This window comes from Manis javanica, chromosome 8, assembly GCF_040802235.1.
Source record: "Manis javanica isolate MJ-LG chromosome 8, MJ_LKY, whole genome shotgun sequence".
Classification (NCBI taxonomy): domain Eukaryota; kingdom Metazoa; phylum Chordata; class Mammalia; order Pholidota; family Manidae; genus Manis; species Manis javanica.
The window spans coordinates 32,957,136-32,976,632 of NC_133163.1; the positions used below are offsets into that span (position 1 = coordinate 32,957,136).

Genomic DNA, 19,497 nt, shown 5'->3' on the forward strand with positions numbered 1-19,497 from the left:
AAAACTGCCAAAAGTTTCCAAAAAGAAGTCAGAACTTAACAAAGCTTTTAAAAGTGAATAATTAAAACACCAACAACATACACTTGCCAGGTAAATATATTAACTCAAAGGACATATACAAGGAATACAAACAATTCACAGCCATTATCAACAAAAAAAAAACAATTTTTGTCTTTGAATTAAAAACTTAAGACTGGTATCCAAACTCTCATACAGCCAGAATTGTATTTCAAATTGTTTATATGAATTTAATTAAATGGTGAATTCTTAGTAACATTCAACACAAGATCCAATTTCTCAAAAAAGCTTTCCTTTGGTAAATTTAAAATCATAAAGCAGAATATCATCTGACATTGTTAAACTTCTTAACAAGGCATTATAGCAATACTATAAAGAGCACTGATGATAAATTCCTACTTTGATGATTACAGTTCTTTGTGTAAAATCTTGTGATGTGTCACACTAAATTAAAGGCACAGAGCTTTCAAATGATCAGCAAACCCTCTATATTCAACTTTAAAGAAGGAAGTGGAGGCAGGAGAGATACCAAAGGTCAGCTTCCAACTATCTTTTTCCTTTTTAGGATGAATGTTAGAATGTTTTCCCTTTAAGTACTGTGAGAATTGAACTGGGCACTCAAGTATGCATTTCAGAAATTACATAACTATAAAAAGTGATATAATCATTCTATAAATATGTACTTATATTCAATATAGGCATCTATGTAGAATGCATAAAACATGGTTCTGTTTTCAGGGGATTTCTAATATAACTTAGGAGCTCAGACATACACTTACAAAATATAAATGACATAGCAAAGCAATAAATTGGATTAAAGTTCCAATTAAGAGGATCATTTGGCAGTACAAAAGAAGGTAGAATACACTGGGGCTAAAAGCAAGGGGCACAAAGTCTCAGGGAAGAGAAAAAACTTGACAGCTCAGATATGAAAAAGTAAAATTCAGAAAAGGAAGGATGGAAGGGAAGGACTTCCACAGTTCCAACAACTACAAGGAGTTAGGGACAGATCAGCAGTCTGCACAGAAGGAAAAAGAAAATGGGAGAGTAGGTTAGTGTCAAATGGAAGTGAACTTTGAAAACTGTACCAGGAATTTAGACGTAGGCATTCAACAAATATTAATTGAAACAATAATTGTGTGCCATGCACTGTCCAAGATGCAAAGGGTACAAGTGTGAACAAAACAGATAAATTATCTGCTTCATAGTGATTATAATCAGATAGATTTTTTCTGTAACAGTGTCATGCATTGCTTCTGGCACAGGAGGATATGATCAGAGATACACTTTGAGAACATTTTGTAGCAATGGTATGTACCTATACACAAATGACAAGCAGACTAAATTAAGGCACTGCAATAGTAACCCCAGAAACAAGTAGCAAGTGATATTATTTAATTATGCAAATGACTTCTTGAGCAGTTTTAGGTATATCATCTCACCCCTGCTCTCACTTGAAAATTGAAGTTTGCCACTCGGCCACAACCTTAAGATCCCCAACTGGAAAATTCTACAAACACATCAAGGCACTGTGTAATATGTACACTAACACTAAAGACTAAGAGCTGCAACTTGCTTCCATTTCTAGCTTTTTCAACTTTGGCATCATGCTTGTGTTTTATCAGTTGAACCACTATCTGTCCTCAAAAGAGCACTCTCCTTCTGAACAAGAATGGACAGTAAGGGTCAGGTTAGACATGACAAGGAGTGTAACTAGAGCCTATGCCACCTCCCTTTATTTCTCTCTGTGTAATCCAGTCCCAAGTAGGACAGAGGAGGGGATACCACACTACTTCTATACCTCTTTAAAAAAGAACAGTAAACAAGATACAGGCTTCCCCTGCTGAACAAAATTAGAGCACTCCAATGAAAACTTTCCTAAGTCAAAATGGTATAAACTGAAGAAGCAGTTACCATTAATTTATATGGAAAAAGTTTTGAGCATTCCCACATCCAAAAAATAACCTCTCTTAGGCTTTTCTGATACTTAGGACACATCTTGCTAACGATGCACAAAATAAATCAAAATAAAGCACAGATGCTCACAGACATAGTTCAAAGCTATGGTGGCTTGATGCTGAGTGTGGTTCCCATGGAAAGAGTCTGGCAGGGCCGCTCTCTCTGCTCAGGTGCACACTGCCTCTATAAGAGCTTGCTGCAAAACAAATGCTGAATGTTATTTTCGCTTTTTGCCTTCTTCATGAAAGCAAAAATCCTCTTTGAATTTCTTTCAGTTAGCAAAAAAAGGTACTAGCATAGGTTTTCCATAAAAGTACAGCAGCAGAACTGAAAAGGGACTAGTGGTTGTTACCAAAGAGTAAGGGTTGGGGAGAGTGGATGGGGAGGGAAAAGGGGATTAAGGGGCACTATAATTCACAATCACAACATAGGCAGGGCACTGAGATGGTAGTAAAGCACGGAGCGTACAATTAATGACTCTATAACATCTTACTACATTCATAGGACAGTGACTGAAGTGGAGGGGGTGAGGTCTTGATAATATGGGTGAATGTTGAGCCACTGTTTTGTGTATGTGAAACCATCATAAAATTGTATATCAGTTATACTTTAATAAAAATACAGAAGAGAAAAAAATTGCTGAACAATAAAAAAAATACATGCCTTTCACTTGCCCTTAAAAAAACACAATAAAATGTACAGATAAAAAAAATAGTGAAGCAGCAGAATACGAACTTTTGAAAAGCAGGGGATACCTGTACTTACTTTACTCTCCAGTATACCACAGAAAGCTATTTGCCTCCTACAATTAACTTATTTATAGAAACTTTCAGGGCAAAGACTGTTTTATTCATCTCTATGATCTCATAGTACCTAGCACAGAATTTTGTACAAAATTGCTGACAGTAGAATTAAAGAGAAAAAGAGGAAGAGAAACTAAGATCCAAATAAGTGAGTCAACCAGGTATAAAAAGGCTCAGGCAATAATAGCATCCATCAACAAAACAGCTAAAAGGAGATAAAACAGCAAGGCATGATTTTTCCATTTGAGGAGATTGCAGCCTTGTGAAAAAACATATTTGAATGAGAGAGAGAAAATACACCAAGCATCTGGAATGAGGTAGCTACTCAAATTAATAATTAATGCCTATCTTTTACTGAATATGTCAAACATTGTGCAAAGAACATTGCAGACATTATCTCATTTAATCCTCACACCCCCATGGGTCAGTTATTACTATCCCTGTTTTGCAAATGTGAAACTAAGAGTCAGAGCTAGGAGAAATTAACTTACTCAAGGTCATAAAATCAGCAATTGGTGAGGCTATGATTCAAACCAACATCTAACCCCAAAGCCAGTATACTCTTAACCCACCAGGAACCGGGGTGACAGCTCTGAAGGTGGTAGGAAGTTACCAGGTGCAGAATATATTTTGAAAATGGAGCCAACTAGATTTGCTAAAAGATGAAGAGCACAGTTAAACTGAAGAAGTGATAGTACTATCTATAGTACCAGATGACTAAATTGATAAGATCCAATGCATCAAAATAAAGTCCCCTTCTGGCCCCTATATCCTTCTCCAGACACACCCACTGGATTTTCTTTATGAGCTTCCAGAGCCAATTTATGCATATAAAAGCACCAACCCACTCTCTTTTTTTAACTTGTTTTTAAATAATTTTAGATTCATCAAACAGTTGCAAAAAGAGTTCCTATATGCCCTTCACCCAGCTTCTTCTAATGTTAATATATAACCAAAGCACAATTACCAAAACAAGTAAGATTGGTGCAATACTACTAACTAAATTTGCCAGTTTCAAGCAATTAGAAATAAAGCAGTCACAAATATTATTGCACATTATTGATGTCCCATGTGTTAGGGGTCCTCGGGCCCACTCTGTGACTAGAGGATTTGCTAGAACTCACAAGACTTAGAAAGCCGTTACATTCACAATTATGGCTTATTACAGCAAAAGAATACAAGATTGAAATAAGCAAAAAGAAAAGAAGCATGAGCAAAATCCAGGAGAAACTGGCCACAAGCTTCCAGGTGTCATCCCACAGTGCAGCTGAATGGACGTGCTTAATTCTTCCTGCACTGATGTATGACAGCACATGCAAAGTGATGCCAACCAGGAAAGCTTGCCCAAGTCCTTTTTATTGAGAGTCAGTCATAAGGCATGCCATGTCTGTGTGACTGACTTCAGCTGTCCAGATCCCAGTCCCCGGAGCAAAATAGGTATTCACGATAAACATTTGCATAAACTAACTGATCCAGTTGGTATTGTGTATTCCAAGGCCTCACACATATAAAAAAACTTTTATTAGGAAGAATATTCCAAGGGCTCAGAGTTCATCTCCCAGCAGCCAGCCAAGAGCCAGTCCTAAAGACAGGCCTTTCTTAGGAGCATGCTGGGCTTAAGCAACCCACACCAGGTGAGTTAATGCTTTCCTACACAACCCTTGTGTCATTTTAATGATGACACAATATTCTATTGTATGGACATACCACCACTAATTTAGCCAATCACCTACTCATTAACTTTAAGTTGTTTCTGGCCTTTTGTTCTAGTCAATAATAAAAACAAGGTTTTAGAAATTATTAAGAGCTACACAAAAGAAAGATATAATTTTCCAAAATCATTACCACTGACTGATGAAATAAAGGTTAGTCTACAGAGTTTTAGTCACTTGAGTGAATAAACAGTAGCTTTAAGAAAATCTGATTTCAAATGTGTGTGAGCACACAGAAGACACAGAAATGAGAAAAAGTTGTAACAGACTTTTCTTATAGAAGTCCTGCAGCATTTGCCTTCAGTGGTTAATATGAAAGTTAATCAAAGTAAACCAAGAAACTCATGGTTTCTGGAAAATCATACAATAACATTACATAGCAATGAAATATAACTTTAGAGTACATTGGCTTATTTATATATATATACACACATCAGATACATATATAATGTATGTGTTTGTATGAATATATATATATATAAAATTACAGTCTAGGACTCCTATTTTACAATCAGAGTAACTTCATTGTGCTTTCAAAATAAATGCAAGTCCTGAATTTTTATGATTATGATAAGATTAAATGTCAAAATTAGGCACATACATTCTTTCATCTATCTCACAAGTCATAAACACAATATTCAATTTTGTAATTAACAAAACCTTAATTATTTTAAATGCACTGACCTTGTTTCTTAATTTTTTTGTTTTAATATTTAGTAGTATCTAAGATAAAGTATAATCCTACAAGATTAAGCCCACTTTGCATGATGAGACAGCTAATGGTAAAAAAAAAAAAAAAAAAAAAAACACCTGGAACACCTGAAGTTTACCATTAAACTGAGAAAAAATATATATTTGTAGGCTTTTGTCAAATGATAATAAAAAGTTCAGCCTTCTAATATTTGCCTCAAAACAGGAGCAGCTTCCACTAGTTAACGGTTTTCAACCCTTGTGTCTTGAAAATAAGAAATACACGTATCTTAATTCACTTTTCTAAACAGCTTTAATTATTTTATGAATATTATGATTTCAAAAGAAACCTTGTTATGCAATAAAGTAGAGCAATACATATTCTCAAAAGGCACATAATCAAAATCATTTAACAAATTACTTTTCTTATTCAACTCAAGAGAGAAAACTATACTTTCAGCTCTTCTTTGCAGATACTGAAGTTAGGATATAACTCTGCATTATTATTTCAGGGTCTCATATGCTGTTTTCCAAACTGAGATATAATTGACATAAAACATTATGTTCATTTCAGATGTACAACATAATGATTTGATAACTACAATTCCATTATCCATTACTTACTAAATATTGCTCACCTATAGTACTAGGGCCCAGAAATCAGAGAAACAGAAACATAATCTTATCTTTAAGAAGTTTACAGGTCACTATCATTCTCAGGTCTCAAAAAAAAAAAAAGATAATCCTACTATAGAAAAAAATCCCAGAACTGGTTTCCAAAAGATCTTGCATTCTACCCTCCGTCTTCTATTACATTAAGTATCCTTGAACATATCAGACCACTTCTCAGCCTGTGTCATCTTTAAAGTGAAGGGGCTAATCCAAATGATCTACAAAGGCCCTTTTTGGCAAGAAAATCCTACTGTTTTAATCTAATACATAACTTTCAATATGTATAATAACTGTTCTGTTATGGTATTTAGAGGTCAATGATAAACAGGCAACATAAATAACCACATCCATTATTTATTTTATACAGGCAGTATTTAATGTTCTTCTCTTACGTTATTTTCATCAAGCATTCACAAACAATTTCAGAGCCTACTGTTTTATCCAGAACTAGCATGGACACAGTGTAAAAAGACAGAGATTCTGCATAGTACATCCCAACAGCAAAGCGCCCCTTACACTTCAACCATAAGCTTCAGGAAAAAAGATTCCACAAGACTTGTACTTGTCCACAAGACTGTTTCCCAAACTGCAGTCTGTGAACATATTCAGTAGTCTGTAAATTCTCATCAACAACTTTATAATTTCATGTTTTCATTTCAATAATGTCCTCAAAATATTAGTATAGGCATTTTATAATTGAAAACTGCCACAAGATGTTAATGTCATTTTCAATTAAGTGATGTCAAGCAGTATCTCTTTAATAATCTGGGACTAATGAGAAAAGAGCAATGGCAGACTTCAAATGTACATGCATTCATGCCCAGATGAGGACCGTGATGTCACCCTTCCAAACAGAAGAAGGCTTTGTAGTAGTCCAAATAGAGAAAGGTGGTGGGAAAGTTGAGTCAGCTCATTAGAAGCTGTGCTGTAAGTTAATTTATTTGTATTGCAAACAATTTTATTTGCAAATTATCATCTATAACATGAGAGTAATTAATTTGAATAGTACTATGTTATTTGTAAATACAATCCACTTTTATGGTTTCATAATGTTATTGAATATGAAGAGTTACTAGCTGATTTTATAATTCTGTGTATTTCTGTGATATCATAAACCTGAAGTTAGCAATGGGGATTCATGAGAATATTACTTGCATTTTAAAAGGGGTTAATGCCTTAAACTAGTTTGCAGAAACACTGCTTTTATAAGCAGACTGCTCTCTGACCCTTCCTTCTAATTCCTTAAATTACTGGAGCTTGGGTAGCATCAGCCATGGGTCCAGAGCCCCAGGAGCAGGGAAAGAAGAGTCCAGACCAGAAGTTGGCAAACTATGGCCCATGGGTCAAATATGGCCCTTGATCTGTTTTTGTAAACAAAGTTTTATTGAACCATACCATACCCATTTGCTTACAAACGTTTATGGCTACTTTCAAGCTACAGCGGCAGAGTTGAGTAATTGCTACAGAAACTGTTTGTCCCACAAAGCCTATAAAATACTACTATCTGGCCCTTGACAGTAAAAGTTTGCTCATCCTTGGCCCAGGTAGCCTAACAGGGCAAAATGAGAATGAGCTTCCTAGCATCTTTAAGTCCTGGAGCAAACAGAGGGGAACAAAGTTTCTGGAAGGAAGGTAATAGAATAAGATTCTCTATCTGTAAAATGAAGGTATTAAATATTAGATATATGTGGCCCTTACAGCTTTTTTCACCTCATCAGTTAAGCATATGTGAGGCTCTGTGCTAAGTATACTTCATTCAAAAGTTTCTACCATCAAGGGAAATACTTTTCTTTTTTTTTAAGTATCACACTTTTTTAAGGATTTAAGTGAAAAATGGACACAATACCACTATTTAAGGTTGAGCATTATTATTCCCATTTTATATATTGGGAAACTGAAAAACAGAAAAGTTATTAAGTTATAGTTATACAGGCAATAAATGAAGGAGTCAGAATTCTAACCCATATCTGCTTGACTCTGAAGCTTATGCTAAAAACTACTGTAAACTACAATGTTTCTAACATTGTAAAAGACCATGAGGAGAAAATTCTTCTCACCCAAAATCCTCCAGAACATGAAAATTACCTTTGAGGTAGGTTTCACAGTATGATTTTCAGAGACATAAGGCCACAGCAATTATTTTAAAAGGTATTAAAAACTATAGATAGATACACAGATGATACATAGATAGATAGATAGATAGATAGATAGATAGATAGATAGATAGATAGATAGATAGATAGATAGATAGATAGATAGATATAAATAGATCTCCCCTACTTGCTTACCTGAAATTCTGTGAACAAGAACAGTGGTTACCACTACTGATCACACACCAAAACAAAGTGTCTTTATTAAGGTATATAGAAGTCTACTGTTTCAATACTTTATGTAAATTTTTTTATTCTGCCATCTCTATTTTTAGTTGACGTATTGTTGATAGATAATTTTATATTGCTTTCAAGTATACAACACAGTGATTGAACAGTTACACACATTATTAAATCCCCACCCCCAATACTGCAGTTACTATCTGATTTATGAATATCATACCATCCTTGCATCCCTGGAATAAATCCAACTTGGTTCTGATGGATAATCCTTTTGATGTGTTTTTTAATTCAGTTTGCCAATAATTTGTTGAGGAATTTGGCATCTTTGTTCATCAGTATATTGGTCTAAAATTTTCTTTTTTTTGTATTGTCTGCCTGGTTTTGGTATTTGACTGATGCTGGCCGCATAGAATGTGGAAGTGTTCACTCCTCTTCTACTTTCTGGAATACTTTCAGAAGGACAGGTATGAGCTCTTCTTTAAATGTTTGGTAGAATTCAGCTGTGAAGTAATCTGGTACTGGAACTGTGTTGGGAGCTTTCTTATTACCAGTTCAATTTCATTGCTGGTAATTGGTTTGTTCAGATTTCTGCTCCTTCCTGGGTCAGCCTTATGAGGTATTTTTTTTTAGGAATTTGTCCATTTCTTCTAGGTTATCCAGTTTATTGGCATATAATTTTTCATAGTATTCGCTAATAATTCTTTGCATTTCTGTGGTATCCATTGTGACTATTTCTTCTTTTCTTATTTTGTTTATTTGTGTACTCTTTTCTTCTTCATAAGTCTAGCTAGGGGGTGATAACCCCTTATTTTGTTTATTTTCTCAAAGAACCAGTTCGGTTTTCATTGATTTGTTCTATTGTTTTATTCTTCTCTATTTTATTTATTTCTGCTCTGATCTTTATTATGTCCCTCCTTCTACTGACTTTGGGTTTCATTTGTTCTTCATTTTCTAGTTTCTTTAATTGTGAGTTTAGACTGTTCATTTGGGATTGTTCTTGTTTCTTGAGGTAGACCAGTATTGCTATGTAATTATCTCTCAGTACTGCTTTTGTGGTGTCCCACAAATTTTGGACTGTTGAATTTTTCATTTGTCTCCATGTATTGCTTAATTTGTTTTAATTTGGTCATTGATTCATTGATTATTTAGAAGAATGTTGTTTAGCCTCCACATGTGTGTAGGCTGTTTTTTCTTTGTGTAATTTATTTCTAGTTTCATGCTATTGATGTCTCAGAAGTTGCTTGATAAAATTCCAATCTTTTTTAATTTATTGAGGCTCTTTTTGTGACCTACAAAGTGATCTATTCTGGGGAATGTTCCATGTACACTTGAGAAAAATGTGTATCCTGCTGCTTTTGGATGGGATGTTCCATAGATATCTGTTAAGTCCACCAGGTCTAATGTATTATTCAGTGCCTCTGTTTCCTTATTTATTTTCTGTCTGCTTGATCTGTCTATTGATGTGAGTGCTATCTCCTAAAATGAATGTGTTGCAATCTATTTCCCCCTTTAATTCTGTTAGTATTTGTTTTACATATTTAGATGATCCTATGTTGGGTATGTAGGCATTTATAATGGTTATATCCTCTTGTTGGACTAACCCCTTTATCACTATGTAATATCCTTTGTCTCTTGTTAATTTCTTTGTTTTGAAATCTAATTTGTCTGATATAAATATTGATACTCCTGCTCTTTCCCCCTTTTTGTTTGCATGAAATATCTTCTTCCATCCCTTCACTTTTAGTCTGTGTATGTCTTTAGATCTGAAATGAGTCTCCTATAGGCAACATATAGATTGGTTTATTTCTGTATCCATTCTGCCATTCTGTCTTTTGACTGGTGCATTCAGTTCATTTATATTAAAGGTAATTATTGATAGGTATACACTTATTGTCATTTTATTGTTTTGTTTGTTTTTATAGCTCCTCTCTGTTCCTTTCTTCCTCTCTCATACTTTTCTCTTGTTATTTGATGGTTGTTTTTTAACATTGTGGTTGGATTTTTCTCTTTTAATTTTTTGTGTATCTATTATAGGCTTTAGGGTTGTGTTTACCAAAGGTTTGAGGATAGCTTCCTGACTATATAACAGTCTACATTAAGTTCCTTATTGCTCTATTTCAAACACAACCTAAAAGTATTTGTTTTCTTCTTCTTCCTTCTCCACACTTTATGTATTAAATCTACACTTTTTGTGTATCCCTTGATTGATTTTGTTTACAGTTGGTTTTGCTACTTTTGTTTTAATTTCATACTTGGTTGGTAATTAATTGGTCTACCACCTTTACTCTGGGTTTAATTTCACTGGTGAAAACTTGTTAGCCTTAGGAACATTTCTGTCTACAGCAGTCCCTTTAACATATTCTGTAATGCTGGTTTAGTTGTTACAAATTCTTTGAGCCTTCGTCTATCTGGAAATTGTTTAATATCTGCTTCAAATTTAAATGATAATATTTCTGGGTAGAGGATTCTTGGTAAATGGTCCTTCTGTTTCAGTACATTAAATATTTCATGCCATTCCCTTCTGGCCTGTAAAGTTTCTGCTGAGAAGTCTGCTGATAGCCTGATGGGGTTTCCCTTTTAAGTAATCTTTTTTCTCTCTCTGACTGCTTTTGATACTCTCTCCTTATCCTTAATCCCTGTCATTTTAATTATTATATGTCTTGGTGTTGTCTTTCTGGGATTCCTTTTGCTGGGGGCTCTCTGCACTTCCATGACCTGAGTGTCTATTTCCCCCTCAGATTGGGAACATTTTTTCAACAATTAGTCCCTCAAAGAGACTTTCTATCCCTTTGTCTTTCTCTTCTCCTTCTGGTACCCCTATTATGCAAATATTGTTTTATTTGGATTGGTCACACAGCTCTCTCATCATTTTTTCATTCTTAGAGATCCTTTTTACCTCTGTGCCTCAGCTTCCTTGTGTTTTTGTTGTCTAATTTCCATCTCACTGACTGTCTCCTCTACTTGTAGCAATCTATTACTGATTCCCTCCATTGTTTATTTCACTTCAGTTATATGTTCTTCAGTTCTGAGTGGCTCTTTTCAGTTCTTGTATCTCTTTGTTGACATCCTCCCGAAGATCTTCAACACTTTTCTGCAGATTAGTGAGCCTTTTATGACTTTTACTTTGAAATTTTTATCAAGAATATTGGTGATTTCTGTTTCATTTAGCCCTCTTTCTGGTGTCTTATCCTGTAATTTTGTTTGGAACATATTCCTCTGCCTCCTCATTTTGTCAGGGTTTCTGCATTTCTTGCTTTGTATGAGATGCATCTACTATGCTTCCTGGTCTAGAAAGTAATGGCTTTATGAAGAAGACATCCTGTGGTGCTCAGAGGCTTAGAACTGTTTCCTCTCCAGTGTTTAGTTATCCTTTGCTGTGGAGCCCCAGTTGCTATTGGTGGGCAGTGGGTGGGGTCACCTTTCTCTCTGCCTACCAGCCGTGGCTTACCTCAGTTTGCTGAGGCCAGCAGTTTTCCAAGGCCAGCAGTTTGCCTCAGTCAGCCCTTTGTGATCAGAGCAGTGGCTTCTACTGAGATCATTGTGGACAGGGCCACCTTCTGCCTGTCCTGCAGCAATGGCAGGGCTGCTGGGTTAAGGAGATAGGCAGGGCAGTCCCACAGGGAGTTGCACAACGGCAGGGTGTATGGGCTCTTGGTGGTGGCAAGCATCTGGTTGTGGAGCAGGCAGGTGCTCACAGTGGTGGCAAGTGGCACACTGGTAGGGCATGCACAGAGGTGGCAGGATGTGTGCAGGGGGAGGCTGCGCACGTGCATGGGCAAGTGGTGTGGTGGGAGGCTGCACCTCAGCAGAGGCAGCTAGTAGTACAATGGTAGCATGCAGCTGCTACAACTAGTTGTGCAGGCGCCCCCTAGCAGCAGTGAGGCATGCAGCACTGGGCTTAGCCACCTGTCAGGAGGAAGGAGCTCTTGGGGCTGTATCTTGCAGGCACCTCCCCAGTGAAACAGGGCCATGAAAGCTGGGAGAATCTCTCTCTTCCCACTAGGCAGCAAAGTCGAACCCTGCTGGGCCTAGTGGTCTGGCACATTGGCAGCGCAAAAGGCAGCACCTCAGGGCTGAGCTGCCAGCCAGGGCAATGGAGTGTCTGGGCCTCCTTAGAGTGTCAGACCTGTTGGGCTGAGGGAGGACTGGAGAGGTATCGTTCACATGCCCTTTCCCCTGCAGAGTAGCTCTGTCTAACCCTTGCCAATCTGGCTCCCCTCCCACTGCTGGCAAGTCTTTCAAAATGCTGCCTCTGTAGGGTCCCAGCAGGACCACTGCAGCATGCCTGTCCTCCACAAGCGGCTGGTATCTCAGCCTACCAGAGTGTTCCAACTGTCCCTGGTGTCCATTCCCACTAATCACCAGAACCCAATGAACTGCAGGCTCATGTTTCTGGAGCAGATCTCCAGGGCCAGGTGTGCAGAGTTCCTGGGTGCCTATCCCCTCCCCACTCCATTCCTCCTCCTCCTGCCTGTTGGCTGGGATGGGAGAAAGGCTTGGGCCCTGCTCGATTGCGGCTTTACCACTTTACGCTTCCCTGTGTGGTCTTCTCTTCTTCCCCAAGTGTAGGTGGTCTGTTCTGCAGTCTTCAGTTCATTTTCAGGTTTAGTTGTATTTGCTATAGTTGCTCCCTTGGTGTGTGTATGGACTTCCTGCTCCATCATCTTTAGCCTCTCCCTGTTTTATAACTTTACCTCTAACACACCTGCCATTATTTGTTTGTTGCCTAGTAATTTAACTTAATCTTGTTTTTTAAAATAAAAAAGTAATTTTATTTTACTACATAGAGCAATTTGGAGAGAACTGACATCTTGACACTACTGAGTCATTTATTTCACAAGAACGATACATTTCGATTTGTTTAAGTCTTCTTTGATTTCTCTATTTTGTAATTTTCAGCATAAAAATCTTACATATATTTTGTTACACTTATCACTAAGTATTTCATTTCTTGTGCTCTTATGAATAGCATAGGTTTTCAAATTCAATTTCCAGTTGTTCATTTCTAGCTTATAGAAAAATAGGTCATTTCTGAATATACTCTTTTATCCTGCAACCTTGCTAAAATAAATCACTAGTTAGATCTAGTAGCTATTTGTTTTTGCTATAGAATCTTTGGAATTTTCTACCAAAAACACTATAATAAAAGCAGTCTTAGTTCTTCTTTTCCAATCTAAATGTACTTAAATTATTTTTCTTGATGTATTATACTGGCTAGGATCTACAGTATACTGCTGATTAGAAATGATAAGAATGGGCCATTTTTGCATTGTTCCCAATCTTAGGAAGAATGATTATACTTCACCATTAAGTATTAAGTATGATGTAAGCTGTAAGTTTTTTGTAGATGCCTTTTATCAGGTTGAGAAACTTCTGTTTTACTCCTGCTTTACTGAGAATTTTCATCATGACAGATGATGAATTTTGTCAATTGTTTTTCTCCTTCATCTACTGAGAGGATTTCTTTTTAAAATATGCTGATGTGGTGAATTTTATATTTTAAAATGCATTCAAAATCAACTTTGCATTCCTGAAATAAGCATTATGTATTACCCTGTTTATTTACTGCTGGATTTAATTTGCTAATATTTTATTAAGGATTTGTGTATTTACGTTCATGAGGATATTAATCTGTAGTTTTCTTTTCTTGCAAATTTTCTGGAAGATTAGTACAGAATGATATTATTTCCCCCTTAAATGTTTGGTAGATTTTACCAGTAAAGCCATTTGGATGTAAAGTTTTCTTTGTGAGATTTTTAACTGTAAATTCAATTTCTTTAACAGAAACATCCTTTATTATTCATTTAATAATCTATATGATCTACAATAATATCCCCTTTCATTCCTGATATTGCTAATTTGTTTCTTCTCTCTTTTTCTTAGTCAGTCTGGGGAGAGTATTACCAATTTCATTGATCTTTTTAAAGATCCAGATTTTTATTTCATTGATTTCTTTCTATTGTTTTTCTGTTTTCAATTTCATTGATTTCTGCTCTTATCTTTATTACCTCCTTCCTTCTGCTTACTTTGGGTGAATTTGTTCTTTTTTTAAAATTTTTTTTTGGTATTATTAATATACAATTACATGAACAACATTGTGGTTACTAGATTCCCCCCATCATCAAGTCCCACCACATACCCCATCACTGTCCATCAGCACTGTAAGATGCTATATAGTCACTACTTGTCTTCTCTGTGCTATAATGCCTTCCCCGTGACCCCCCCGCTACATTAGTGTGCTAATCGTAATGTCCCTTATTCCCCTTATCCCTCCCTTCCCACCCATCCTCCCCAGTCCCTTTCCCTTTGGTAACTGTTAGTCCATTCTTTGGTTCTGTGAGTCTGCTGCTGTTTTGTTCCTACATTTTTTTCTTTGTTCTTATACTCCACAGATGAGTGAAATCATTTGGTACTTGTCTTTTCCCCCCTGGCTTATTTCACTGAGCATAATACCCTCTAGATACATCCATGTTGTTGCAAATGGTAGGATCTGTTTTCTTCTTATGGCTGAATAATATTCCATTGTGTATATGTACCACATATTCTTTATCCATTCATCTACTGATGGACACTTAGGTTGCCTCCATTTCTTGGCTGTTGTAAGTAGTGCTGAGATAAACATAGGGCTGCATATGTCTTTTTGAAACTGAGCTCCTACATTCTTACGATATATTCCTAAGAGTGGAATTCCTGGGTCAAATGGTATTTCTATTTTGAGCATTTTGAGGAACCTCCATACTGCTTTCCACAATGGTTGAACTAATTTAATTGTTCTTTTTTTCTATTTTTGAAATTTTTCTTCTTTTTTAGTATAAGCATTTAATTGTGTAAATTTCCCTCTAAGCACTGATTTAGCTGCATTCCACAAATTTTGGTATGTTGTGTTTTCACTTTTAGTTACCTCAAAATACTTTCTAAATTATCTTGTGTTTTATTCTTTGACCAATGTGCTATTTAGAAGTGTTTTGTTTCATTTCCAAATATTTGATAATTTTCCAGATATGTTTCTGTTATTGACTTCTAACTTAATTCCCTTATGATCAAAAAACATGCTTTGTACCATTTCACTATTTAAATCTGTTTAGGCTATTTATGGCCCAGAATATGGTCTACCTTGGTGAATATCTCATATATACATGAAAGGAATGCATTTTCTGCAGGCATTGAATGGAAAGTTTTATAAACATCACTTAGATCAAATTGATTATGTTACTCTGATGTTCTGACTGACTCTCTGCCTATTTGTTCTATCAATTATTGAGAGAAGTTGAAATCTCCAGACATGTGGGCATACTTGTATACAAACATACATACGTACTTATATACACAAACGTATGTACAATGTGACAATCAAAATTCAGTACAAATTATATTTTTAAGCTTTTTCCCCACATTTTGAAAGCACTGCATGTTCACTGTAAAGAAATTTTAAATTTCAATAAAGTACTCATACCACTACCCAAATTGGTTTTACTCTTTACTGTTACTTGAATGAAAATATATTTAGAGACACAATGCCACACATGGCCCTGGCCCAATGCCACCATCTCAGACCTACAGTCAGAGGTAAGCTAGAATGCCTGGCTTTCCATCCAATCCTCAGAGGCCATCAGAAATTCATTTACCATAGTTCTACTAAACTGAGATAAAACTTTTCCTACTTCCTACCTCTCTGATACTATGTAGATCTCTAAAACCTTTCTAAGTTTAAGAATTTTAAGAATTCTTTTTCTTCCTACAAGATGCCAGTATAATCTGAATACAGACAGCTCTTACATGATAAAACATCCCTCTATCTAAAATTATACTAATTACTATTATATTCAAAATATGTACCAAGTGCCTACTATGTGTTAGGCACTACTCCTGGTGCTAAGAATAAAGCAGTAAACAAAGTAGACAGAGTCCCTGTGACTACTTTACGGGGTGGAGGGACCACAGAAGCAATAAGCATAAACATGTAACACTCAAGAGGGTAAAAACTGAGGTGAGAAACATAAAGCAAAATAAGAGAGATGGGGAGGCAAGGAGTGTGGTTAATACTTATATGGTCAGGCAAGTCCTCAAGTCCTCACTAGTAAGGTTACTGAAGGGGATAAATCATGAATATTTAGAGGAGGAATATCGTAGGCTGTGGAATAGCAAACACTTCTTGGGGCAGGAATGTTGGTTGGCACAATTGAGGAACTAAATGGAAGCATAACGTGCTAATTTGAAAGAGATAATCAATCAGGCAACAACAGTTTTAAGATATTTAGTTCCATTTGAAGCTACCTATTCAAAGTATAGTATCAGAGTTTAAAAGTTTATGATTTTTCCATTTAAATGAGGTAATTAGGCCAGGAAAATTCTGATATTTCCTAAAGAAATATTTTTCAAAATTCTTCTAAAACCAATAGTCACTTGTCACAAAAGCTAATACCACACTGTTATATAGTTACATATTGTGTTTTTTATTTACCTCTGAAGAGAAAAATAAAGAACAATATGGCAATATGAAGTACCTATTCTTTCAGAAGACTCTATGTTTTAAAAAAAAGAAAAGCAGAACCCCTTTCTCAGGAAAATAAATGAACTCAGAAAAAACTAAAAAGTATTAGCCTACCATTACTATTTAAAAGCAAACAAATACAACTTTTAGAAGTCGATTTTCATGAATGGACCTAGGGGGTATTATGCTAAGTGAAATAAGCCAGGTGGAGAAAGACAAATACCATATGATTTCACTTATTTGTGAGATCAAAAAACAAAATGAGCAAAATAACAGCAGATTCATAGACCCTGAGAAGTGACTGGTGGCAACCATGGGTGAGGGGCTGGGATGGTTGGGTGAAGAGGCGAGGGGGATAAAGGGGGCACTAAAATTCTCAATCATAATATAAGTTGGTCAAAGGGATGGCAGTACAAGATGGAGAATATAGACAATGACTCTGCAATATCTTTTTATGCTGACAGTAACTGCACTAGTTGGGGTGAAAATTTGATAATGTGGACAACTGTTGAACCACTGTGTTGTATACTTGAAATCAGTATAAGATTGTATATCAACTATACTTCAATTTAAAAAGTGAATTTTCTTATTTTAATGCAGGATTAAGTCAAGCAACAGTATGACTTAAGTAAGTATACATACTTAATTTTCCCACTCAATCAAATAATTCTACAAAATATTTTTAAGTTCCCTTATTCTCCTTGGCCAGGGAAGACATGGATTTAAATTTATCATTTTAACCAACTACAATAAAATTTACAAGATGAGCTCCATCCAGGATAAAGTTTACAGCACTTGATTCACCAGGAATTACATCATATAATCAAAAATGTTAATTTAAAAGCCACTAAAATATTTAGAACTTCTTCTATGCCACATTTTCTCCGTTAACTTCTTGCTTAACTTTATAATTCTCAAAGGCTATGTGGTAGTTTACAGTATTGACACACATTCTTTATGTTACAAAGATCCAAAATAAATCTAAAAACTTTAAAATCATAATTAATTTTTATTTCAGTTTAAGGAATTTTCTTATCTTCTGTTGAGATGATGCACAGCTAAAACTGAAAAGCCTGACAATACTAAATGCTGATGAGGCTGCAGAACAAGTAGAACTCTCCCACACACTGCTAATGGGAATGTAACTTAGCACAGTCTATGACTTATAGTTTACCAACCACAAACTCTTGCAATATACCTTCATCTTCAGATTTCCTGATCACAATTCCCACTACTGAAAGCCAAGTGATCTTTCAAGGTTTCCTTGCTGACACTTTCATTACTTTAACTCCAGACACACCATGTTAGTGAACCTCTGACTATTTGCAGCAAACCAAATACTGCAGTGTACAAAACAGCACTGAACACAATAACATCATACTGAAACCTAAAATATTTACAAAAATTGACCACTACTGCTGTAAAAGAAACTGTAAAAATAGATGTAGGCAATTTCAGGGAGTTTTAATAAATATTTATCTCTGTTTGAAATATATATATATTATATAAGTAACATAAAACTTTTTTAAAAAGTAGTATAAAATAAAAAATATGCACGAAGAGTAAACAGTGAAAAGGAGGAAAAGATGTGACTATCACAACTTTTAAAAACAACATTTAAATCTGCTCCAGGCACAAACTGTGAAAAGGATAAAATAACCTCAACAGATGAACAAATTTAAAATGGTGATATTTACTATAGCAATTAGACTATATTACTTTTAAAAATTCATCCATTTTACATTTTCTTCTATTACTTGATATTATAAGTCAATGAACTTAATATAAAAGAAAGGGAAATAAAAACAAGAGAGAAAAAGGAAAACTTACTGGGATTGAAAATTCCTCTGCCAAATACTTCAAGGAGGCTGCTTCTCTTGCCAAGAACTTGTTTCTTTCTCTCATGTTGCCCTGAAGTTGTGTATCAAACTCCTTTCTTACTACAGAAGCAATGGAGTCAATAATCACAAGTTTAACTCCTTTTGAAATAATTTCTTCTTCCAAAGATTCAATCCTATAAAAGCAGGATATGTAAAATAGTAGATAAATTTAAGATTAAATAAAAAAATAAGGTATTGCAAGAGCGAACCAACTTAAAAACAATAACAATAAATTACACTTCCCTAAGTTACAGTAACAATTGTAAGTATTCAATAAACATAGCTTATTTCCAGCTCTTCTATACATACTGCACTCCTTTGGGAAAAAAAATATTTATGTTTCATTCCTTGGTTCTGCTATGATAGTGATAAAGCTCTAAATTTTTTAATTTTTTCTCATTATTTCCTTTTTTTATTGAAGTATTGATGATATACAGTCTTTTATTGGTTTCAAATATACAACACAGTGGTTGAACAGTTACCCATATTATTAAATCCTCAACCCTACTAGTGCGGTTACTATCTGTCAACATAGGAAGATGTTACAGAATCACTATCTATATTCTCCATATTTTAGTACTATCCCCATAACCAACTTATATGATGATTGGGAATTTTTGTGCCCCTTTATTCCCCTCACCTTCCACAGCCACCCACCCCAACCCCTCACCCATGGTAACCACCAGTCACCTCTCAGTGTCTATGGATAAAGCTCTAACTTTTGAGTAACTACTTGTGGGAGCCAGTCTCCAAAATGACGTCCATTTACTCCCACCTCCTGGTATTTATACCCTTGTGCAGTCTGCTCCCACACTGTATCAGGGTTGGTCTGTGTGACCAATAGCCTGTGATAAAATTATGGTATGTCAGTTCTGAGACTAGATTATAAAAAACTACAGCTTCCATCTTGGACTCTTTCTCACTTGCCCACTCTCTCAA

At 35.5% G+C, this 19,497-nt stretch overlaps 1 protein-coding gene across 6 annotated transcripts in view; it reads right to left on the reverse strand.

The window, feature by feature from the left end:
* The window catches only part of RAD51B (RAD51 paralog B), a 750,762-nt gene that overhangs the window by 666,966 nt on the left and 64,299 nt on the right, over window positions 1–19,497 (reverse strand). For all 6 annotated transcript variants that reach the window (XM_073242228.1, XM_073242226.1, XM_073242231.1 and 3 more), the window contains exon 7: window positions 18,509–18,692. In XM_073242228.1, coding sequence (XP_073098329.1) covers window positions 18,509–18,692 — 184 coding nt within the window. The remainder of the gene's footprint in view (window positions 1–18,508; window positions 18,693–19,497) is intronic.